This window comes from Aulostomus chinensis, chromosome 21 (genome assembly GCF_037954235.1).
Source record: "Aulostomus chinensis isolate RoL2024-O1b breed Wild chromosome 21, RoL_Achi_v1.0, whole genome shotgun sequence".
Lineage (NCBI taxonomy): Eukaryota > Metazoa > Chordata > Actinopteri > Syngnathiformes > Aulostomidae > Aulostomus > Aulostomus chinensis.
Window position 1 is genome coordinate 23,429,042 of NC_141340.1, and position 25,126 is coordinate 23,454,167.

The window sequence follows — 25,126 nt, forward strand, 5'->3', positions numbered from 1 at the left end:
GATCCCGGCCTGCTCCTGGGGTCCAGTCTGGTGGTCTAGACCCCGGCCTGTTCCTTGGGTCCTGTCTGGAGGTCTAGACTTCAGCCTGCTCCCAGGGTCCTGTCTGGAGGTCTTGACCCTGGCCTCTACCCATCTGGTCCTGGTGTCTCCAGTCCAGCCCCTGGTAGGATGCTTGATATCAGACTCTTCTCCTATCTGCAGGTGGTTCCTTCCTTGCAGGAGCTTGTCCCTCCATCATGGCTCCTCCTCTTCCTCTGCAGCATCAGGTTTCTACTGCCTGAGGTTTTCACTCAACAGTTCATCTTTGGGGGACATCTTCCTGATGTAGTTCTGGATCTTGGTGGTCTAGTCCTGGGCAGTGGCTCTGATGCTCACCAGTTCTGGGCCTCCCTTGCTCCTCTTAGAAATCAGTCTCAGGATTCTAGACCTGGGCTGGAACCCTCCCTGCAGGGTGAGGAGCTTCCTGGTCCTGGTTTCAGGGGCCACAATCTCCTCCTTTGGCAGCTGATTATCCCAGCAGGAGATCTGGTGACTGGCTGGGCTATGTGCTGATGGCTCAGACCTGGTTCTTCCCATTCACTTCTCTGGACCTCTTGACTCTGTGGAGGTGTTTATCCGTGGCCAACCGCCTGTGGGCTCCTCATGCTTCCATTAGTCTTGGGGAACCGAAGGTTGTTGTATCTGTCCTGATCATTTGCTGCCTTCTAGTAGTTCAGCCTGTCGGTTCTGACCATCGTCCCTGTCTTTGGTACCATCTGAGCACACTGATCTAGTCTGAATGACATTGACTAGGCCATGTTATATTTAAGGGGTTTTATGTGTACTTTCATATAAATCTCTTTTTCCTCTGTTACCATACAATTGTCAATGACAAACAAAGATCTTGTGACAACTGAATTGTTTTAGTCATCATTCATTTACTGTTCTGGGCCGAACTGACAGAAACTAAACGTGAAATGGCATTTTACCGCCCTCTGGTGGTCACACACGGCAGCTACAGAATAAACATCCATGCATGTTCTCCCTCTTCTCCTGTTAAGTGTGGTGGGGGTGGAGCCTATCCCAGCAGCCTTCCCCCTGGACAGGTCACCAGTCCATGGCAGGGCCAACACATAGAGACAGACAACCATTGGCTCTCCCAGCCACGCCTACGGTCAATTTAGAGTCTGGATTAACCTGGTCCCCTCTTGATGTCTTTGGACTGTGGAGGAAGCTGGAGTACCAGAGAGAACCCAGCAGGAACAGGGAGAACATGGAGACTCACCCAGAAAGACCCCGTGCTGCAGCTGGGGCTCGAACCCGGAACTTCACGGGCAGCAGGCCTGAACTCTCGATGATTAAGTGTGCTTAATATTTAACAGTCCTATTTTTCCAGCAGCTGCATGTAATGAATTTGTCAAACTGTTGTCATGTTTAACATGTCGTTCGTTTTTTTTTTATTAAATTTTGTTTAATATGTTAATTCCAGTATTTTTACTCAAATCCTATATCAATAACATGAAATGTTAGATAAAAAACTATACAATATTTCAACAAACTGATTCAAGTCTATATGTGTTTATTTGTTTGTGTCTCTTAGTTTTACGCACAACTGTTGACTTCCTGTTTTTGCTAGCACTTGTTATGACGTCACACCAACTGTGTCACCATGTGCTCAGTTTGCGTAAAGACACCAAAGGACGTTACGGTCTTCTCGGCAGAGCGTGATGACGAGTCACGTACGTAAGTTCATGTAACTCAAGCGTGTCCTGCACGTTGACATTGGAAAAGAAGCGAGCAGAAGAGGACGAGCGTCGCCGCCCGCTGGTGAGTCTCTCCCCGCGTCCCCGGGTCCAGTTTTCCGGTTGGTGGCGCGGCGCGGACGTGTCGTCCCGAGGACGTCTCGATGACGGATGTGAAACATAAAGAGGCGAAGAGACGGTCAAGGTAGCAGCTAGTGTTAGCGTGGATATTAGCTTAGCTGTTAGCAAGGCTCGCTAAAGCTACTCAGCCCGTCAGTAACGAGCCGGCTGAGAAGGACGACGTACATGTCTATGACGTCAGCCGGGTAGTTACCTTGAAGACTTCGTCCCGCATCATGGCTTTCCGAGACAAAGGGGGACATTACTGGCAGAATCAGCTTCCGTCCCTGCCGGGTGAAGGACTGGCCTTAACGCCAAACCACCACCAGCTGAGATGGGTGTCTGGCGGGACTAGGGGTCGGGGTCCCTACTGTGTTGGATGTGGACATAGAAGTGCGTGTTCCGTGCATGTGCTAATCTTAGGTATCCTTATAGTTTGTGTCCGAGCCAGGTACGATGGGAGCGTCCGCGACCTCACCCGCTGCCCCGACGGTCAGGGCGGAGGCCATGCTGGAAGGCCCCCCTCAGGGCTGCCCCACTCCGGCTCCAGTTGCTACAGGTGATGCACGTCTTCATACACCTGGAGTTATCAAGGCAGAACTGTGGCCAACTCATGTCTGTGTGTTTTTCAGGGGCTCCACCTCCAGGGTGTCCCATGCATCAAGCTCAGCCTGTCCAAGGTGGGACTGCTTGACATGTCTTATGTGTGTGTGATGGTTGGAGACGGCCCAGTGTTGCATGTCTCTGCTCTCTTGCAGTATCTCCCCCGTCTGAGTGTCCCATGCACAGAGCAGAAGCGGGTCCAGCCCACCAGAACCGGGCCTATGAGTTTGTTGAGTGTCCAATGAAAGCAGCAGCAGACGGGAAGAGTGACATCGACCCAGCAAACATGGTACCAGCTCCAGCTACACCGGCTCTGTGTTCCCAGACATGTTCCTGACAGCGCAGTATTCCATGTATATTGTACTTGTTGGTGCTTCAGATCTCTCTTACAATACTGGGTTATTGTAGGAAAGCAAACGTGTTTTATCTGATGTCACATTTTCATTTGCTTGTTTGATGTCAGTTCAACTTTTTGTCCAGGTGGTACTGGTTGACTTTTTGTTCCTGGTCAAAGTGGTTGAGTCATCAGAGACATTATCTGGATTAAGACATCAGGTGTGTGTGCGTGCGTGCGTGCGTGCATGCGTGCGTGTGTCTAGATGCCTCCTCCCAACCAAATCCCTGCTCCGGACCAACCCTTCCAACTGTCCATCTCCAGAGAGGAGTCCACCATTCCCCGCCACGGCACAGAGAAGAACTGGGTTTACCCATCAGAACAGATGTTCTGGAACGCCATGCTGCGGAAGGGGTCAGTTCCTCATCACACACAGAACCATTCTGAGACTCGTGTGAAAGAGCTGCTCACATGCTAGCTGTGAATCAAGCCAAAGCCTCAAATGAGATGGAAGTGTTTGCTGGTTTCCCAGCACCTTTCAGCTCAGTAAACGAGAAGCTGCGTGTTTGGTGATATAAAAACATCAATGAAGACTCAGTCTGTATTTGTACTTCTATTACCCGTTAGTAGTACGGCTGTGTTCCACAGCTTGACTGATGCCCTCAACGTGTTGGGATGTAGCAGGAGGCTACGCATGTCCCCCCACCACCACATACACACACACACACACACACTCAAGATACTGAACAAACAGGTGTGTGCATGTTTGAGAAAGAGTCAGCTGACTAAAGCATCAAAGATGGCTGCAGGGCTGGCATCTGTGTGTGTGTGTGTGTCCCATGCTGCAGGTGGCGCTGGCGTGACGATGACCTCGCCGCTCCAGATATGACCAACATCATTAAAATCCACAACCGGAACAACGAGCAGGCCTGGGAGGAGATTCTGAAGTGGGAGGCTCTGCATGCAGGGTGAGTCTCAACATCCTTGATGTTCATCAGCATCCACATCGTCCTGGTGTGCGAGTCAAGGGCTTCCTCTTCCTTCTAGTGAATGTCCATGTGGACCCACCCTGAAGAGGTTTGGAGGGAAAGCCAAAGAGTACTCCCCGAGGGCCCGCCTCCGCCACTGGATGGGGTGAGTCTGTACATGTACAGGTTGACCTTCCATGGTGACAGGGGTCACAAAACTCATGTTTTTTTGCTCCACGAGGGACTTTTGCCGGAAACTGGTCTTGATCATAGAAACTCAAACCAAGATAATTGTGTCATGTGATCAGAAATTGTGCTGTTTAATCTGCAGTTGAGGTGATCAGGTTATAGAAATAGATCCTCTGACTAATAGTGGTGAGATAAGAAATCAATAATCCACTTAGAGAAATCAGAGCCATCAATAACAATGTCTGCCATTGAAATATGAATTATTGCTTGAAGCTTCAGTTTCAGGTGTATTTTTCTCCATTCAGTCAGAGAAGCAGAGAAATACGGCCCTCAGTGTGATGACACAGCAGAGCAGAATAAAATGTCTTGGTTGTTGTCATTATGAACAAGTGTACCTCCTTGGAATGTAGCATGTGATTCGTCCATATGAAGCAGAGGAAGACGATGATACCAGTGAACGTGTTGATGGGGGAATTTCCAGAGATCATTTTCACTGCCGAGAAGCTTGACCAGATTTGCCGGTCACTGTGTCAGCAGCAACAGGTGGCGTCAAATAGCAATTCAGTTGACTTTATTCATCCCAGCAGTCTAATTTAGCTGCAGCTTACCAGTCACACAAAACAAAGAACAACCTCAATTGCCGGAGCACCCAGACAGCGTGTCACTGGCACCGGAGCAGCAGCCGGCACCACACAGCAGGGACCAGCGCTCAAGTAGATGAATTCAAGATAAATGAATCAGCAACAATATCATACATGGCCTGTTTGGTTTCTGCCATCAGCAGCGTTTCGATGCTGATGGCAGAGGGAATGAAGGAATGTGCATAGCTGTCTGTTTTTCTGTGGGGGGTTGAGCACTGTCCCAGGGCAGTGACCAGAACTCCTGACTGGGAGCAACTCATGAGCTGTCCGGGTGTCTGGACCACTGGTGTTTCCCAGAGTGAGCTGAGGTCTGTCAGCTGATAGTCAGGGTTAGGGCTGGGCTATATCACGATATATATATCGTCTGGACGATAGAAAGTGGAGGAAGAAATAAAAAATAAAATAAACTGTTCATTCATTGAATTTACCAAAAATGAGCTATATGGTGATGTATATCGTATCAGGATATAAAAAGAGCTATATGGTGATGTATATCGTATCAGGATATAAAGTGAGCTATATGGTGATGTATATCGTATCAGGATATAAAAAGAGCTATATGGTGATGTATATTGTATCAGGATATAAAATGTGCTATATGGTGATGTATATCGTATCAGGATATAAAGTGAGCTATATGGTGATGTATATCGTATCAGGATATAAAAAGAGCTATATGGTGATGTATATCGTATCAGGATATAAAGTGAGCTATATGGTGATGTATATCGTATCAGGATATAAAGTGAGCTATATGGTGATGTATATCGTATCAGGATATAAAGTGAGCTATATGGTGATGTATATCGTATCAGGATATAAAGTGAGCTATATGGTGATGTATATCGTATCAGGATATAAAAAGAGCTATATGGTGATGTATATCGTATCGGGATATAAAAAGTGCTATATGGTGATGTATATCGTATCAGGATATAAAAAGAGCTATATGGTGATGTATATCGTATCAGGATATAAAAAGAGCTATATGGTGATGTATATTGTATCAGGATATAAAATGTGCTATATGGTGATGTATATCGTATCAGGATATAAAAAGAGCTATATGGTGATGTATATCGTATCAGGATATAAAGTGAGCTATATGGTGATGTATATGGTATCAGGATATAAAAAGAGCTATATGGTGATGTATATCGTATCAGGATATAAAGTGAGCTATATGGTGATGTATATCGTATCAGGATATAAAATGAGCTATATGGTGATGTATATCGTATCAGGATATAAAGTGAGCTATATGGTGATGTATATCGTATCAGGATATAAAGTGAGCTATATGGTGATGTATATCGTATCAGGATATAAAGTGAGCTATATGGTGATGTATATCGTATCAGGATATAAAGTGAGCTATATGGTGATGTATATCGTATCAGGATATAAAGTGAGCTATATGGTGATGTATATCGTATCAGGATATAAAGTGAGCTATATGGTGATGTATATCGTATCAGGATATAAAGTGAGCTATATGGTGATGTATATCGTATCAGGATATAAAGTGAGCTATATGGTGATGTATTTTGTATCAGGATATAAAGTGAGCTATATGGTGATGTATATCGTATCAGGATATAAAGTGAGCTATATGGTGATGTATATCGTATAAGGATATAAAGTGAGCTATATGGTGATGTATATCGTATCAGGATATAAAGTGAGCTATATGGTGATGTATATCGTATCAGGATATAAAGTGAGCTATATGGTGATGTATATCGTATCAGGATATAAAGTGAGCTATATGGTGATGTATATCGTATCAGGATATAAAGTGAGCTATATGGTGATGTATATCGTATCAGGATATAAAGTGAGCTATATGGTGATGTATATCGTATCAGGATATAAAGTGAGCTCTATGGTGATGTATATCGTATCAGGATATAAAGTGAGCTATATGGTGATGTATATCGTACCAGGATATAAAAAGAGATATATGGTGATGTATATCGTATCAGGATATAAAAAGTGCTATATGGTGATGTATATCGTATCAGGATATAAAAAGAGCTATATGGTGATGTATATCGTATCAGGATATAAAGTGAGCTATATGGTGATGTATTTTGTATCAGGATATAAAGTGAGCTATATGGTGATGTATATCGTATCAGGATATAAAGTGAGCTACATGGTGATGTATATCGTATCAGGATATAAAGTGAGCTATATGGTGATGTATATCGTATCAGGATATAAAGTTAGCTATATGGTGATGTATATCGTATCAGGATATAAAGTGAGCTATATGGTGATGTATATCGTATCAGGATATAAAGTGAGCTATATGGTGATGTATATCGTATCAGGATATAAAGTGAGCTATATGGTGATGTATATCGTATCAGGATATAAAATGAGCTACATGGTGATGTATATCGCCCAGCCCTAGTCTTGGTGCAGACTGTGACCTTGAGGCTGCTCTTGTCCGTCGCAGACACCCATCACACCAGCAGATGAAGGAAACATTGAAAGACTTTGAACGAATGCTGAAACTGCATCAAATGGTCTCTGAGACGGTAAAAGACTGAGAGCAGCTGCGGCGATTCCAAATGATTCCAGCTGGGTGACCGACACAGACCGGCTTACGGCAGCCTGACCACGGTGCCTCGTCCAGTCGTACACATATCAAGCCGCCATCATTAGTTTCACCCGATTTACTCTCAAATAACATCATATGCCCGCTTAATTAAGTGCCGATAAATATTGCAGTTAATTTGTGGTTGACATGCGTGCTTGATGGTGGGGGGGCGACCCGCTGCACCACTACTTGGTCTGCGTGTCAAAGATGGAAGACTCTCTGAACCTGAAACCTTGGTAGACTCGAGGTGCAGAGCCAACTGTGCTCAGAGGGTTGGACCAGCTCCTTGTTCTGTGTCTGCTCCTGATGTATGTCCCTGGTCTTCTCCTCCACTGCAGCTATGAGCTGCCCTTTGACCGCCATGACTGGATCATCGACCGTTGTGGGAAGGAGGTGCGCTACGTCATTGACTACTATGATGGGGAGGTGAACAAAGACACGTACCAGTTCTCCATCTTGGACGTCCGCCCTGCCTTTGACTCTTTAGATGCAGTGTGGGATCGCATGAAAGTGGCGTGGTGGCGCTGGACCTCCTGAAGAAGTGCTGCACACACACACATTTCACTGTAGTAACTTAACACGCACAGATGGTGAGACATTGATGTTGGGACGTGAGCTGCTGTGTAAATGATAAATGGACTCATGAAGAAGTATGTGATTGTTGCCTTCTGCAGAATCTGTTAGCTTGTAGGAAGCTTCACCTGTCGGAGACTGCACCGGTCATTTGTGCTGGTGCGGATCAAACACAAACTTGGTCCTGTCAGCAGGGGGACGAGAGCCAGGGCCTTCAACACAGTACAAGAGTGAAATAGAACTGGTTCCAGCTTTGTGTCTCTAAATGCAAATGAATAAATCTGAACTTTCTCCTGCGGGCTCTGTTGTCTTTGTCCAGAACACAATGAGGAGATGTCAAGGGAAGATCATTGGAGGACAGTTGTGATCCAGAAATGACGTGTCACTCTGAAGGCCTGGAAGTAGAAGCTTGTGTTACAAGTTTGAAGCCTGGTGCAGTGAATGCTATAAAGATGACGGCCCGGTAGCTGTGACCCACACTGACCTACATCAATACATGACCATGGTCGCTAACCCTGCAGATTGCGACGAGGTCGTTAGAATCAGATTCCGATGCATGAAAGCAACATGAAGTGTGAGTACCAGAAATGGATGTGACAGAAGTTTTCAAGGGTAACTTCCTGCCTGTGGACTCAGACCCGGAACAGGACAAGCAGCACAGACGGTGTGACCCAAACATGCTGCTTATTCAGTCAGTGCTAGCTGTTAGCATGCTAGGCCTCACAGCTGCTGTGGGTCCAGGTTGATGGTCATGGTAGACTAATCACTGAAGAAGGAAGAACTGAACATGTTTCTATTCCTCTGTAAAAGCAAGAAATTGGGGTCATGTGGGCGCCTTGCGGTACTTCAGGCCTTCACAAAGCGCTTCCACTTCTCACTCAGCTACTGCAGTTCTGGCCCACCAGGTTTGGCTGAGGGATGAAAATCATATCCCACATCATCAGAAAAACGTTACTAGAGATGCAATGCAAGAATAAGAGGGTCACATGCGAAGGGGTCATTGTGAATGCAGGACGGGTTGGTCCTCTTCAGTCGGCCCTGAGCTGGTCAGCAGGAAACACTGTTTCTTCCCTCGCTGTCGCTCTTGTCTGGAGCTTTGAAGAAGGCGGACGACTTGACGGAGCATTAAGAGTGTATAAGATGCAAGAATGACACAGACATGCTGGATGCTCGAGTCTCTAAGTGAACCATTCATGTAAAGCTGGTACGCAGCTTGTGAATGTTCCATGATGGAAGTTCTTCCACTGTGTCCTGGTTCAACCAGGCTGACCCGGTGCTGGTGTGACGACGAGGAGACGGAAGAATTGAACCAGGTGAGAGGATGAGACCCTCATTCACTTCAGTGCATAAAACTTTGAATTCTTCATGTATTCATAGTTGATAATATCGTAATGAACCAAAATATATCAGTTTTAGGTGAACTTGTTTTGCATGCTATCACATTGAATGCCATCACATCTGTAACGTCCAGTACCATAACATCTCGGAACCAAGCACGTTACAAGTTACGGAATGTTTTAGTATAATTTAATAATTTACTACAAACTAAGACGTAATAGTGGAGCTGACGATCCTGTGAAATGTCATGATGTATATACTGGGTGGGGCAACTCAAACTGGACCAGTACTCAGCATGTTTCCACTGTTACCTCTCCTATAGACCTGAGTCATAAAGGCCGACAGCTACCATGAACTGTCTGAGACCTCACTGAGATCTCTAGACCTGAACCCACATGATTTGCAGAACAAAGGGTCGTAAAAACCAACTAAAACACCCTAAAATGACACCCACACCCGAGTTTTAAAACACATCACTGAAATTCCATGACTCCCACTGGATGAAAAGCCCCAGAAGTGACCCAAAAAACTGTGACTGCACAAAAAGATATATAACTCCAGAGCTCCAAGAGTTCGCTCTCTTCCACCGCAACTCTGGCTCCTACCTGACGTGAACTCCTCTTCACCGCTTACTGGCTCCCCTGATCAGGAAGAACAGCGATTCTGCTGCTGGAGAACCCGTGTTAAAACCACAGTACTTCCTGGCCCAGAGACCACGGATCAACCCTCTCACCTGACTCACACTGCTCATCAGCTGAGCCCAGCCAGCTCTATTTTGATTGATTTTGCAAAGTATAATTAACCCTTCACTCCTTCTGTTCATCCTACATATGACCGCATCTCCCAAATATTGACATTTCTGGATGAACACCCTTTGGAGACTGCCTTTACTATTTTTGGTAATTGGTCTGGCTTTTCCGGCAATGCCCCATTTTTGTTATTATTTTTGATTAATAGGATGTATTGTTGTTCTGAATAATTACCACATTTTCTTTGATTATTGTTAATTATAGCTACTAACTAAATTTCGCTCCTGCTCTGCTCGACTTGATCTACTGGAAGGGAGGTTCTACACCTGCTCTACTAGGAGGGAGGTTCTACACCTGCTTGACTAGGCGGGAGGTTCTATACCTGCTCTACTAGGAGAGAGGTTCTATTCCTGCTCTACTAGGAGGGAGGTTCTACACCTGCTCTACTAGAAGGGAGGTTCTACACCTGCTCTACCAGGCGGGAGGTTCTATACCTGCTCGACTAGAAGGGAGGTTCTACAACCGCTCTACCAGGCGGGAGGTTCTATACCTGCTCTACTAGAAGGGAGGTTCTACAACCGCTCTACCAGGCGGGAGGTTCTATACCTGCTCTACTAGAAGGGAGGTTCTACGCCTGCTCTACTAGTACAGAGGCAGGAGAGTACTTTTGTTGTCGTATACACATAAAATTGACTTGACTTGTTACTCCCAGTAAGGCCCAGCAGAACCAGCAGACATCACTACTTTCTGTCTTGAGTTCACTGGAGTCCAGGTTCCATGTTCCTCGTAGATCGAGAACTTTGGAGCTAATGATCAGGGAGTGAGAACAGCAGTAACTTAAGTCTTTTATTGTTATTTTTAAAGATTTGTTATTTATAAAATAGAGCTTTACTAAGCACCATTGCCGTGGAGTCTGTCTGCAGTTACTGGTGCTGCTGGTCTCTGTGGCTCTGGATTGCAGGTCTGTGCTGTGAGGGAGACTCAAAACCCGCTCCACTAGAAGGGAGGTTCTACTCCTTCTCTACGAGGAGGGCGGTTGTACACCCGCTCTACTAGGAGGGAGGTTGTACACCTGCTCTGCTAGGAGGGAGGTTGTACACCTGCTCTTCTTGGAGGGAGGTTCTACTCCTGCTTTACTAGGAGGGAGGTTCTACACTTGCTCTACCAGGACGGAGGTTCTATACCTGCTCTACTAGAAGGGAGATTCAAAACCCGCTCCACTAGAAGGGAGGTTCTACTCCTTCTCTGCTAGGAGGGAGGTTGTACACCCGCTCTTCTTGGAGGGAGGTTGTAACCTGCTCTTCTTGGAGGGAGGTTCTACTCCTGCTCCACGAGGAGGGAGGTTCTACACTTGCTCTACCAAGACGGAGGTTCTATACCTGCTCTACTAGGAGGGAGGTTCTCCACCTGCTCTACTAGGAGGGAGGTTCTAGTCCTGCTCTACGAGGAAGGAGATTCTACTCCTGCTCTACTAGGAGGGAGGTTGTACACCTGCTCTACTAGGACGGAGGTTCTACACCTGGTCTGCTAGGAGGGAGTTTGTACACCTGCTCTTCTTGGAGGGAGGTTCTTCACCTGCTCTACTAGAAGGGAGGTTCTACACTCGCTCTACCAGGATGGAGGTTCTATACCTGCTCTACTAGAAGGGATATTCGACACCCGCTCCACTAGAAGGGAGGTTCTACTCCTGCTCTACTCGGAGGGAGGTTCTCCACCTGCTCTACTAGGACAGAGGTTCTCCACCTGCTCTACAAGGAGGGAGGTTCCAATCCTGCTCTTCGAGGAAGGAGGTTCTACTCCTGCTCTACTAGGAGGGAGGTTCTCCACTTGCTCTGCTAGGAGGGAGGTTCTACACCTGCTCTGCTAGGAGGGAGGTTGTACCCCGACTCTTCTTGGAGAGAGGTTCTACACCTGGTTTACTTGGACAGAGGCAGTAGTGTATTTCTATTTGGGGTTGGCGCTTCAAATAATAACTTGACTTGAGTTGGCTGTTGAATGGATGGACAGATTGATGGATGATGGCTGTGTGGATGGAAGGATGGATGAAGACAGCATGGTGGGACCATGTGTAGTTTTCAATTAACCTCCAGTTTGTTTAACTTTTTAGTTCTCTAGCGCTCCATTCCTGTTTTATCTTGGAAGTTCTTCCTGTCTCCGTTTCCTGCATTTTTCGTCTCCTTGGCCTCTTAGGTTAATCTGTCCTGGTCTGTCTCAGTCCTGCTCCTGGTGTCTCTCCCCCCACCAGCTCCTTCCCGCCCTCCTGGTCTCCACCTGGCTCTTGTTGTTTTTTTTCGCTGAGTGTAATTGTGTTTGCTCGGTCAGCAGTTTGTTGTTGTGGGACCCTTGTGTCACCTCACATGTGCCAGTGTCTCTGAATGTTTCAGTAAATAAATCTAGTTTAATCACATCCTTCCTGGGCTTCTCTCCCATCTCTGCATTGGGGTACTGCCATCACCTCCTCACATGACAAGCAGTGTTCATCCTCAATTCAAGCTTTTTCATTTATATAGTAGCATAACAGCGTAGCCTCCTTGATTACATTCTCCACGTAACAGGCCATTGAGTGTGTTTGGCAGCGTGTCATGAGGAAAATATTTCTTTTGTACAACTGCAAAAGAGAACAGAAAAATTCACATTAATCGATTTACATGCATTACATCATATCTCTGATTACAACTTCCTGTTGTTCCATCAACTATACCTCATTTCCTCTGGTACAGCTATATGCAGTCACTATTCAGTGACGCCAAAGCACATGAAAAGAAACAAGATCTTATTTCCACCACAGTTACATCAGGCTTACTTCTCATAACCACTAGGTGGCGCTATGACTAAGAGTCAGTACTGACCTTTAGATGTCCTCAGGGTGGGTGGTTGATCAAACCTGAAGACATGATCATGTGGGGGGGAGTTATGACAGTTCTGTTTTTCATTATGAATCATCAAAATTTGCCGGCTTAGACTACAGTGTGACAAAAAAGTCTAAAGGTTCATAATCTAACATGGCTGAGACGTCTTCTATACAGATGGATGGGTTCCTGCAGGACCGACCCTGGAAAGACTTCAAAAACAGAACACTGAGTATGAAGCTACTAGATACTTCTGCTTCCTAGACACACACATCAGTGGCACATTTGTTCCCTGCCTCCATTTTACCATTCATCTTTGAGTTGGACAAGGTCCTAATGGATGGGGATTATAATCTCTATACTGTGCTGGATGTGTCAGAATATCTTGACATCCCAGAGCCTCTGTATAGGTGGTCAAACCTTGGACGTTGATTTACTCATGGCTGTGACATTCACTGTCTTCTTTCAAAGGATGCATGTGTGTGAGCATACGCGTATTCCATCCATCCAATGTCTACCTCTTATCCTGTTAAGGGTCATGGGGGGTGGTGGGGGTGGAGCCTATCCCAGCAGCCTTCCCCCTGGACAGGTCACCAGTCCATCGCAGGGCCAACACATAGAGACAGACAACCATTGGCTCTCCCAGCCACGCCTACGGTCAATTTAGAGTCTGGATTAACCTGGTCCCCTCTTGATGTCTTTGGACTGTGGAGGAAGCTGGAGTACCAGAGAGAACCCAGCAGGAACAGGGAGAACATGGAGACTCACGCAGAAAGACCCCGTGCTGCAGCCGGGGCTCCACCCACAACCTTCTTGCTGGGGGGCCACAATGCTGACCGCTGCTCCACTGTGCCGCCCCTTCTCAATGATGTTTGATGGTAATCTTGTTTGAAATGCAGATATATTGGCACCCTTGTCCAGGCCTTTCATTATCACTGCTCTGTGGTGCTGGATAAAATGGCTCCCCTGAAACTTAAAAAAACATCCCCAATGAACTGATAAGAAGTCTTAGTTGGAAATGTTGAAAGACTGAATGCTTGTGGAAAACAACAAAGCTCAAAGTTCACATACTGCAAGTCAGATAACTTCTGTGTTGTACGTTGCTTTGGACAAAAGCGTCTGCTAAATGAAATTGTAGAATTGTAGAATCCTGGGGACCCTTCATGATACGTTGAAGGCTGAGAGGTATTCTGACTTGTCCACTCCAATATCTTCCAACAAGCATATATGATAAACAGTATTATCACTCTAGGAGCTCCTAACTAACCAGTTTTAATGTTTGCTACCCTGTATGTATGAGACACCAATGCTGTGTTCAGTGCAAGTTGGCACTGATATTGCAAGTCAGAAATTTTAAGGCTGGAAGAGAAACGTATGTAGGCCTTGTAGTTGAGGAGTTCGAAGCCTGAGTCTGATCAGAGAGTGAGAGCAGAGCTGAGAGCTGGCCCTTTAAGAACCCCTCCCCCACTGCTCTGTCTCTGATCTGTGCTAGAGAGAGAGCAGAGCTGAGAGCTGGCCCTTTAAGAACCCCTCCCCCACTGCTCTGTCTCTGATCTGTGCTAGAGTGAGAGCAGAGCTGAGAGCTGGCCCTTTAAGAACCCCTCCCCCACTGCTCTGTCTTTGATCTGTGCTAGAGTGAGAGCAGAGCTGAGAGCTGGCCCTTTAAGAACCCCTCCCCACTGCTCTGTCTTTGATCTGTGCTAGAGTGAGAGCAGAGCTGAGAGCTGGCCCTTTAAGAACCCCTCCCCCACTGCTCTGTCTCTGATCTGTGCTAGAGTGGAGAGCAGAGCTGAGAGCTGGCCCTTTAAGAACCCCTCCCCCACTGCTCTGTCTCTGATCTGTGCTAGAGTGAGAGCAGAGCTGAGAGCTGGCCCTTTAAGAACCCCTCCCCACTGCTCTGTCTTTGATCTGTGCTAGAGTGAGAGCAGAGCTGAGAGCTGGCCCTTTAAGAACCCCTCCCCACTGCTCTGTCTCTGATCTGTGCTAGAGTGAGAGCAGAGCTGAGAGCTGGCCCTTTAAGAACCCCTCCCCCACTGCTCTGTCTTTGATCTGTGCTAGAGTGAGAGCAGAGCTGAGAGCTGGCCCTTTAAGAACCCCTCCCTCACTGCTCTGTCTCTGATCTGTGCTAGAGTGGAGAGAGAGGAGGAGCACCAGGACTGGAGTGGGGACAAGAGGAAGAAGTCAGCATACGCTGGTCAAGAGGGACACAGAACACCATGTTCTTGGAGGGGTTTTTGTCAGGAATGCAGTGGTGTGGTTGGTAGAGCTGTGGGATGGATGGTGTAGACGTGAGAAGCATTTGTTTGACAGTATGAACCTGAGAGGACACCGTCTCCCCATAGGCTTCCATTGGAAGGTGAAACGTGTCTCCCCCACTTTGACGGCTTATGAAATCCAAACCGAGTGACTAATATAAAAACTTTTAACAACTTTTAATCAGCACAGTTGGGAGAGTAATGTGTGAAAATTTGGAAGCGATAGCACGAATGCCCTAGGAGGATATAGATTTGTGTTGGGGGGGTCAAAAAAGTCCTCATTTTGACAGTTTTGTCCAATTTGTGGACATTCTGTTGTAGACAGGTGAGGGGTCAGAGTGTAGGAATTGTTTGTCCTGATGAGACGAGTCCAATGGTCTTGGTCCCATGTTTGTGGGACATTCCTGGGAGGAGTTATAGCGCTCCAAATTATCTAAAATTATCTTTTAGTTGTGTGGCTCCCTAGGTGGCGCTATAGACTTTTGTGGTGGGTTTTTTTGTGATTAGTGAATGTTTAGCCAGACCGGACAAGTGTGGTGAATTTCAGTGAATTTCATTCATGTTCAGGGGGTGAAATTAGACGATGCTCATATTGGGCGCTCATTGACAACAAGAACAGTTTAGTACCAGGTTTTGAATGGTGTGGATGTGAAAACCGGCTCTGGGCTGTCTGGCCCAGCTGCCTCATGGGTGTTGGGGGGGGGGGGGGGCTGGGACACTGTTTTGTGTGTGTTTGTAGTGTTTTTAGTGCTGCTGATGTGTTGCTCTGCCGAGCAAACAGAATAGGGTCTTCACCTGAAGTACCTTCAGGCTCAGGCCCTAACCGAGGTCCGTATTTTCTGCCTTTGTCGGCCTAATCTCTTCGTGAGATAAATGTCTTGTTCATTTTGTGTGTTATCCTACAATTCTACCGTTTTATTTGGCACACGCTTTTGTCCAAAGGGATGTACAACACAAGCAAGAATTTAGACTGGAGGGAAAAACCTAAGTGGGACCAAGTGCTTCAAGTTTCATTGGCTGCATGTGCTACCATCTAGTGGCAGAAGAAGTTTCAGGTTTTTTTTCTTTATATAATTTAATCACAACTAACCAAAACCAATAATTCAACATGAACAGTAACTTTCAACATTCAACACCTTCAGTATTCAATCTTCTCACTGCTGAGTGTTCACTAAGAGCCGGTCTCAGACCTCCTGACTCGTTCTACCCTGAGGACCAGGAGGAGGAGGGTCAGGTTTGAGTGCCTCGTGTTCCCTGAACAGTTGAGTCTTCAAACGTCTCTTGAAAGTAGAAAGGGGCTCTGTGGATCATATGCATTCAGGTAGTTCATTCCACCATGAGGGATCAACAGAGGAGAAGAGTCAGGCTAGAGATTCAGAGCCATGCCGTTCTTATTTTTAATTTATTAGTACCGTCTGCTTGATGGCGGCAGTTTAAACAGGGTGTGTCCTGGTGGGAAGTGTCCTTTATAATCTTCTGAGCTTTCTGAGACAGTGGGTACTGCGTAGGTCTTCCAGTGTGGGAAGAGGGCAGTAGACTGTCATCTGGGCGGTGTTGATGACTCCCTGGAGCGCTTTCTTCTGAGCCACTGTGCTGCTAGTGTACCACACACACATGCAGTATGTCAGTATGCTTTCTATGAGGCACCGATAAAAGGACACCAGCAGTCTCTGGGTGTTGTTGTGCCTCCTAAGTCTGCTCAGGAAGTACAGCCTATGCTGGGCTTTTTTCAGCAGGTCAGGAGTGTTCACGCTCCAGGTCAGGCCCTCCTCAATATGGACTCCCAGGTAGTCCGCCACTCCCTCCACACAGTCCTCGCTGATGATTGGTGGTGGAATGTCTGTTTTATTCCTCCTGATGAGGGGTTCCAGGTAGGCAGGAATCGTTCTTGGCACTGTTTTGTAAGCCAGAAGAAGCTTTAAATTTGATTTGAGCAGCAGCTAGCCAGTGAAGAGGCATCAGCAGCAGGGTGACGTGCAGTTTTGGCCGAGTTAAAGACCAGATGTGCTGCTGCATTCTGGATCATCTGCAGAGGTTTAAATGTACACCAGGGAGGCCTGCTGCCTCTGGAGTCTAGCCAGAAATATTGGTTTTATTTATTTCATTGCCCAGACTTGGTTCTACAGATCAGGCCTATTAAATGAGTGTTGTATTTTGGGTAATTCTGTGAAATATATGAATATGAAAATGAGGGATGTAGCTTATGTGAATGTCAATACATTTTTCTGAAAGGGAACGGGCATGCAGAGACCAAGGTGATCTTGTAGTCTGTAAAAAGCTGTGATTTTCTGGATGGTATAAAATGTGGTTGTGTCATTGTCTTGTTTTTTCTGGTTTCATACATTCCTGATCAAAATCTTTAGACCAGTTAAAATTTTGAAAGAATTTACATTTTGCCCTGTTGGATCTTAGGAAGGTTCTAAGTCGAGCTTCAAAATACAAAAAGAAGAATGGCTCAGGCCCTAACAAGAGAGCAAAAGTTGTGAGCAGGCGATTGATTGACAACAACGATTGAACTGAAACAGGCTGCTGATCAGCTGATCAAAAGTTTGAGACCACAGCCTTTAAAAGCCCAAATCTCTGCAAACATTTGGATTCCGTGTCATTTCCTGTCTTCACACCGTCAAGATCTCCTGATGGCAGCAAAGCTGACTGTCTCTGGAGGTGCTGGATCGTTGAGCTGCAGCAACAACGAGCCACCGCGGCTGAGGTCGGGCGCAGTGAGACGGTCATTTTAACATTTCTCAAAAGATCCTGAGGGTCACGGAACAAGAGAATCAAGTGGTAGAGCCAAAAATCTCACCAGCGCTGAGCAGGAGCATCCGAATGTCTGTCCGTCAAGACACGGGACGATCCTCGTCCCAGATGAAGGCCATTGCCGTTGCTGACTGCAGCCCAATAACCATCAGATGGCACCTGAGAGGGAGGGGCTTCAACAACAAAAAACCTCCTCAAAGGCCGCACCTCCTTCAAATTTGCTCGTTTGGACTTTGCAAGGCAGCACCAAACATGGGACATCCAAAGGTGAAAGAATGTTTTACTCCCTGATTAGAAAGAAATGTAAACTTGAAGGTCCTGATGGCTTCCAACGTCACTGGCATGGTAAGGACATGCTCACGAGCCTCTTGGAGACGCCTGCATCAAGCAGGCCAAACCAAGGTTGAGGTGCTCAGCAGTCCTGGTAGAGCTGCTCACTGCTGAGGTGTTTCTGACAATTAAACTTCTGTTTGAGGAGGTTTTCAGGGTTTTTGAGTTGTGGTCTTCAACTTTTGATCAGCTGATCAGCAGTTCCCATTTCTTCTTTTTGCATTTTGAAGCTCTACTTAGAACCTTCCTAAGATTCAACAGGGCAAAATGTAAATTAATGCAATTTGTTAACTGGTCTGAAGATTTTGATCAGGAATGTATCTTCATCCGTAACAGCTTCACCAACTGATAGGGGAGGAGCCTGATCCTGTCAGGAAGGAGGGGCTTGCTCGCTCGCAGCTCTCTACATGTCCTCCAGCTGATCTAAGCCACACACTCATAGCTGCATCATGAAGGAGATGGCGTCATGTGAGCAGTGTCTAGCACTGCTTAGGTCTTGTTCTGTATAGCAGCACATGTTGCCATTGCACTTTGGAACACCTTATGGAACAAGAAAGTGTGATTCCCTCCACAAGATGTTTGAATGGAGGTTGGGTCAGGCAGCATCAGCGACTGTCCCAGCAGAGAATGAATCAAGATGCATGAGCATGAACGTGATTTTCAGGATGTGGTTGGATAAACACAAGTGTTCATCACTGCTGTGCACCAGAAATCCACCTGTGTCAATTGTAAGTACAACTATGTCCAACTCAAATCTCAGCAATATGGTTGGTGTGATTATTCACGATATGCTACAATGAACATGTATTTGCAGACCAGCTCCTCCTCTTAGCTGTGCCTTGAGGGACTGTGAGGAGCAGCTAACGTTCAGTTGGATTCATCCTCAGATCTTTGTTGTGGAGGTTGCTGAGACTTGATAAGACTGTCATGATCAACCAGAGTGGACGGATGTGGCTCAGCTTCATGCTCTGTCTCACGTCGGCCTTCATTCCTATTATTTTCCTGCCAGCAATGCCCCCTTGCGTGTTTAGGTCTAATTTATCAGAGGGAATCATTGATTTTGATGAAATACTTTGATACGCACATGAAAGCTTGGCTGGGAAATGAAGCTGGGCTTTTAGATGATGATGCCTACCCACTGTCATCACTGCAGCGTTGGCCACGACTACAGTATTCCTGCTCACCATTGAGTCCCTTTATTTGTGGAGGAAGAAACAAAAATATACTTTCATTGGTTTTCATAAAAGTCTCTTCTTTGCTTAACTGCCCATTTCCCAAAGCACACAATGGCGCTTCACATGGGGGAATGAGTTTTCCTGCTTTACAGACAGCTTCCGCCTCGTTGTGAGTCCAATGTAAATACACGCTGTATACACAACACAAGGTGTCTGAATCTTTTTGTGTTGACCGATGAGATCGAATAACCGCACCAAGGTCAGAACTTCTATTTTTTTAAGTGTGTGTGTGTGTGTATCTTTGTGTGTATGCATATCTGTGTGTGTATCTGTTTGTGTGTTCTTGATCCTCTCAGGGTCTGTTGGCGAGCTTCTATTATATGAGACACAAAACATGTCCGAGTAGAAAGGGTGTAGGAAACACCCTCCTTCATCCAAGTTACCATAGTAACACCTTCATGGAATTACAGGCCCAAATTTCTTACTAAATGCGAATATATTTATTTATTTTATTCTACTTTTTCTTTTTTGTGCCAGCTCTTCTCATATTGTTGTGTAATCAGTGAGTGAAACTCATGAGAAGGAATTGTGAGCAGGGATGTTTCGTCACACTGTAGAAGTGTTGTTTGTAGGGTTAATACTTCTGTGTGCACTGAGCGCCTCACAATATCCCCCAAGTCTCAGCTCTCAAACTCTGATTAACTGATGTCCACATATTTAAATCTTGTCTCCCAGCAAATTAAACTTGAGGGAAAAAATCGTCAATTGTCAACAACTCTCCAGGTCAGCTGTTGATGTGTTTGTGCACACAATTAATCTGGCAAGTTTAACACTTTAATTTGAACAGAAACTCATGTCTACTAGTGAGAGTTGAGCAAACAGAGGATGCTCCAGGTTTCCACTCTGAAAACACAGAATTTTATTTGTTGGCAAACCATGTTAGTCACAATATGGCAACAGAACCACAACCAGGCCAGACTCCCTCGCAATGTTGGGGTAAATTTAGACAGCACACAGAAAAAAGCAGGTCTGTTTCATTTCAGATGAGGATTTTGCAGCATGAAGGTGACCCAATACGGAGTATTTGAGTGTGTACCAGCTAACTGTTTGCCACCCATGACAAATCTACAGGAGATGAAGAGCCCCACACTGATTTCATTTCTGGTTCATATTCCTCCTTGAGGGCTGCCCGGTGGAGCAGTGGTCCTCACTGTGGCCCCCAGCAAGAAGGTTGTGGGTGGAGCCCCGGCTGCAGCACGGGGTCTTTCTGGGTGAGTCTCCATGATCTCCCTGTTCCTGCTGGGTTCTCTCTGGTACTCCAGCTTCCTCCACAGTCCAAAGACATCAAGAGGGACCAGGTTAATCCAGACTCTAAATTGACCGTAGGTGTGGCTGGGAGAGCCAATGGTTGTCTGTCTCTATGTGTTGGCCCTGCCATGGACAGGTGAACCGGTGAACCCCGCCTCTCACCCGTTGACGCTGGGATAGGCTCCACCCCCCCGGGACCCTTTATGTAGGAATAAGTGGAAGACAATGGATGGATTCCTCCTTGATATTGTGCCATACACATGCTCGCAGCATGGCTCGCAGCATCGCAGCTTGGCTCGCAGCATGGCTCGCAGCATCGCAGCTTGGCTCGCAGCATGGCTCGCAGCATGGCTCGCAGCATCGCAGCTTGGCTCGCAGCATGGCTCGCAGCATGGATCGCAGCATCGCAGCATGGCTCGCAGCATGGCTCGCAGCATGGCTCGCAGCATCGCAGCATGGCTCGCAGCATGGCTCGCAGCATGGCTCGCAGCATGGATCGCAGCATCGCAGCTTGGCTCGCAGCATCGCAGCATGGCTCGCAGCATCGCAGCATGGCTCGCAGCATCGCAGCATGGCTCGCAGCATGGCTCGCAGCATGGCTCGCAGCATCGCAGCATGGCTCGCAGCATGGATCGCAGCATGGCTCGCAGCATCGCAGCATGCTGAACCACAGGTTACCAACAACCCTCCTCCTTCTGCCTGAGGTTCAAAAGACGCAAATATTTTTTTAATTTGACAAGCAGAACTTGGACACATGAGACATCGCCTTCTTCACTATGGAGTCACAGATTCCTGCTCATCATGGACCGTGTCACCATGGAGAGGGCTGGACTCTGAAGAACTGCAGACATTAGACAGTAAATGGAGAAATAAAAGAGCACTATTTTACTTTTACTTTATATGTGTGCGTGAGCATACGCATACGTGTAAATGTGAGCACAAGTGTGTGTGTGTGTGTAGGTGTGAGTGAGTGTGTGGGTGTTTGTGTGTAAATGTGAGCACAAGTGGGTGTAAGTGTGAGTGAGTGTGTGGGTGTTTGTGTGTAAATGTGAGCACAAGTGGGTGTGTGTGTGTGTAGGTGTGAGTGAGTGTGTGGGTGTTTGTGTGTAAATGTGAGCACAAGTGGGTGTGTGTGTGTGTAGGTGTGAGTGAGTGTGTGGGTGTTTGTGTGTCAATGTGAGCACAAGTGTGTGTGTGTGTGTGTGTGTGTGTAAGTGTGTGTGAGTGTTTGTGTGTAAATGTGAGCACAAGTGTGTGTGTGCGTGTGTAAGTGTGAGTGAGTGTGTGGGTGTTTGTGTGTAAATGTGAGCACAATTGTGTGTGTGTGTAGGTGTGTGTGAGTGTGTGGGTGTTTATGTGTAAATGTGAGCACAAGTGTGTGTGTGTGTGTGTAAGTGTTAGTGAGTGTGTGGGAGTTTGTGTGTAAATGTGAGCACAAGTGTGTGTGTGTGTGTGTGTGTGTGTGTGTGTGTAAATGTGAGGGTAAGTGTTAGTGAGTGTGTGGGAGTTTGTGTGTAAATGTGAGCACAAGTGTGTATGTGTGTGTAGGTGTGTGTGAGTGTGTGGGTGTTTGTGTGTAAATGTGAGTGTAAGTGTGTGTGTGTGTAAGTGTGAGTGAGTGTGTGGGAGTTTGTGTGTAAATGTGAGCACAATTGTGTGTGTGTGTGTGTGTGTAGGTGTGTGTGAGTGTGTGGGTGTTTGTGTGTAAATGTGAGCAGAAGTGTGTGTGTGTGTGTGTGCGTAAGTGTGCGGGTGTTTGTGTGTAAACTTGAGCACAAGTGTGGGTGTGTGAGTGTGTAAATGTGAGTATAAGTGTGAGTGAGTGTGTGGGTGTTTGTGTGTAAATGTGGGCACAAGTGTGTGTGTGTGTGTGTGTAAATATGAGCACAAGTGTGTGGGTGTTTGTGTGTAAATGTGAGCATAAGTGTGTGTGTGTGTGTAAATGTGAGTGTAAGTGTTACTGAGTGTGTGTTTGTGTGTACATGTGAGTGTAAGTGTGAGTGAGTGTGTGCATAAGTGTGTGTGTGTGTAAATGTGAGCACAAGTGTGTGTGTGTGTAAATGTGAGTGTAAGTGTGACTGAGTGTGTGTGTGAGTGTGTGTGTAAATGTGAGTGTAAGTGTGAGTGAGTGTGTGGGAGTTTGTGTGTAAATGTGAGCACAAGTGTGTGTGTGTGTGTAAATGTGAGCACAAGTGTGTGTGTAAATGTGAGTGTAAGTGTGAGTGAGTGTGTGTGTGTGTAAATGTGAGTGTAAGTGTGTGTGAGTGTGTGTGTGTGTGTGTGTAAATGTTAGTGTAAGTGTGAGTGAGTGTGTGTGTGTGTGTAAATGTGAGTGTAAGTGTGAGTGAGTGTGTGGGAGTTTGTGTGTAAATGTGAGCACAATTGTGTGTGTGTGAGTGTGAATGAGTGTGTGTAAATGTGAGTGTAAGTGTGAATGAGTGTGTGGGTGTGTGTGTGTGAGTGTGAGTAATTCCTTCAGCTTAGATAATGTCCCAGTAAGTGTTGGTCTTGGTTAGGAAGTCTGAACTGGAGCTTTGATCTACAGATCCTTGTGGAGTTATGAAATAAGTTCTGATTGTTTTAAACACGCCTGTGGACAACCCCAGCCCAGCCCAGCCCAGCCCAGCCCAGCCCAGCCAGCACTCACCACAGTGAAGCTCAAACCTTCAACTGCAAAAATGCAAAAAACACAAAGAACATCTTTAACTGGAGGCAACTTCCATCGTTTCTTATTGAATGATCCAGTTGTGAGCAGTTCCATGCAAGCAGATGTTGCAGCTGCTGAGAAATCAGTGCAATATGTATTATAGAGCATATTGTACTCAGAATGTCATGAATGTGACAACTTCCTATCCCGAGCCTTGAGCTGCTCACATGAGTTGCTCTGATTGTTCTGAGCCAATTAGCCTCTGACTCAAAGCAGCACGTTTGACCACACTTGGGTTGAACCAGGCCAATTAAAGGCTGTGAGGCTCAACAGCTCCATTCCACCACTAGAGGTGGCTGTTGCTCCGTGCAGGAGCTCTGATTGGCCGGAGCTGCCAGAAGCGTGGGAGGTCCCTGTCAGCACTCATCTCTATAGAAACACAAGTTAATGAAAGCCAGAGAGAGATTATGTGAGCATTACATTTAATTGGACTTCTTTAAATAACAGCTGAATGTGTGTGAGTGTGTGTGTGTCACATAAGCTCTCAGGGAAGGTTGAAAGCACCTCTTGTGCTTGCGCCAGCGTCCTCGTCTTCCATCTCAACATGCTACTAGTTTCGTATTGATATTTGAATGATGTTTGAAAGGAAGCTGCCAGTCATGTTACGATAGCTCTCTCATGCAGTGTCAGTGGAGATTGAACCTGTGACCTGTTCACAAAGTCTCTGTATGACACTGCTGTACATTTATGTGTATTAAATGTCTTTTTTTGTAAAGACAAACTATTTGTATTTGTGACGAGACATTTTACAGACACTTTTGTTCACAACATCTGAGGAATTTCAGATTAATTTGACAGAATATAATTGTACTTGAAAGACTCAAAACTGGTAAATTCTAGATTTTATCCCAACATTCCTGATATGAGGTGTGTGAGCAGCCAGGAGCATCAAAACACACTATTAGTAGAAGATATTGATGAATATTCCTAAGTGAGACGAGACAAGCTGCCGTCTACTGTCTCTCAGATGTCTCTGCTAGCAGGTCAGTGCTCCACTTCTGTGTGTTTGGCTCGTGGGGTTCTGCCGGCAGCCGCCCAAGTCCTTCTGTTCCTCTGATGCCCAACAGGTCTAAAGGGTGACTGCAGACCTTTGATGTCCCAGGAGTGTCTCTGCTACCTGCAAATTCCTTCGACATAAATTCCACTTCATTGTAAGGCAAGGCAAGGCAAGTTTATTTGTAGAGCACAATTCATACGCATGGCAACTCAAAGTGCTTTACAGTTGCAGAAAAATCTTAAAATCACAAAAAGGCAGATAAAATCATAAAACATAAATAGAATCATTAATTTAAAGAAAAGGAGAAGAGTGCAGATAAAATACTTTCAGCTGTCGTATGCACGACTGAACAGAGTAGTTTTCAGCCTGTTCTTAAACATTGTCACAGTTGATGCCTGTCTCACATTTTCTGGAAGACTGTTCCAGATTTTAGCTGCAGAAAACTGGAAAGTAGCTTCACCATGTTTAGTCCTGACTCTGGGCCCCTGTAGGAGACCTCTACCTGAGGTTCTCAGAGACCTGGAGGGCTCATATGGGTCTAACATGTCCGAGATGTACTTTGGTGCTTGACCATGAAGAGACTTGTATACAAGCAGAGCTGTCTTAAAGTCTATTCTCTGAGCAACAGGAAGCCAGTGCAGAGATCTGAGCACTGGACTAATACGGTCGTAATTTCTGGTTCTAGTCAGGACTCGAGCTGTAGCGTTCTGAATGTATTGTAGCTGTTTAACAGCTTGTTTAGAGATACCAGTGAGCAGGCCGTTACAGTAGTCTAACCTACTGGAGACAAATGCATGGATTAGTCTGTCCAAGTCTGATTCAGACACTATACCTCTGATTTTGGCAATGTTTTTTAGATGGTAAAAGGCTGCTGATATTACTGACTTTATGTGGCTGTTAAAGT

The 25,126-nt window shown here is 46.1% G+C and overlaps 1 protein-coding gene across 2 annotated transcripts; it reads left to right on the plus strand.

Moving 5' to 3' along the window:
• The first annotated feature begins 1,648 nt into the window (after positions 1–1,648).
• Positions 1,649–8,067, plus strand: hccsb (holocytochrome c synthase b). 2 transcript variants are annotated; one of them, XM_086191063.1, is made up of 8 exons: positions 1,649–1,806; positions 2,277–2,400; positions 2,474–2,521; positions 2,600–2,733; positions 3,044–3,192; positions 3,627–3,746; positions 3,826–3,912; positions 7,523–8,067. In XM_086191063.1, the coding sequence occupies exons 2-8, from the start codon at positions 2,298–2,300 to the stop codon at positions 7,719–7,721; spliced, it is 840 nt and encodes a 279-aa protein (XP_086047189.1). In that variant the 5' UTR covers positions 1,649–1,806; positions 2,277–2,297; the 3' UTR covers positions 7,722–8,067. The 2 variants fall into 2 exon arrangements, with proteins under 2 accessions (XP_086047189.1, XP_086047190.1); XM_086191064.1 differs by lacking the exon at positions 1,649–1,806 and adding an exon at positions 1,908–1,926.
• Positions 8,068–25,126: the final 17,059 nt, after the last annotated feature.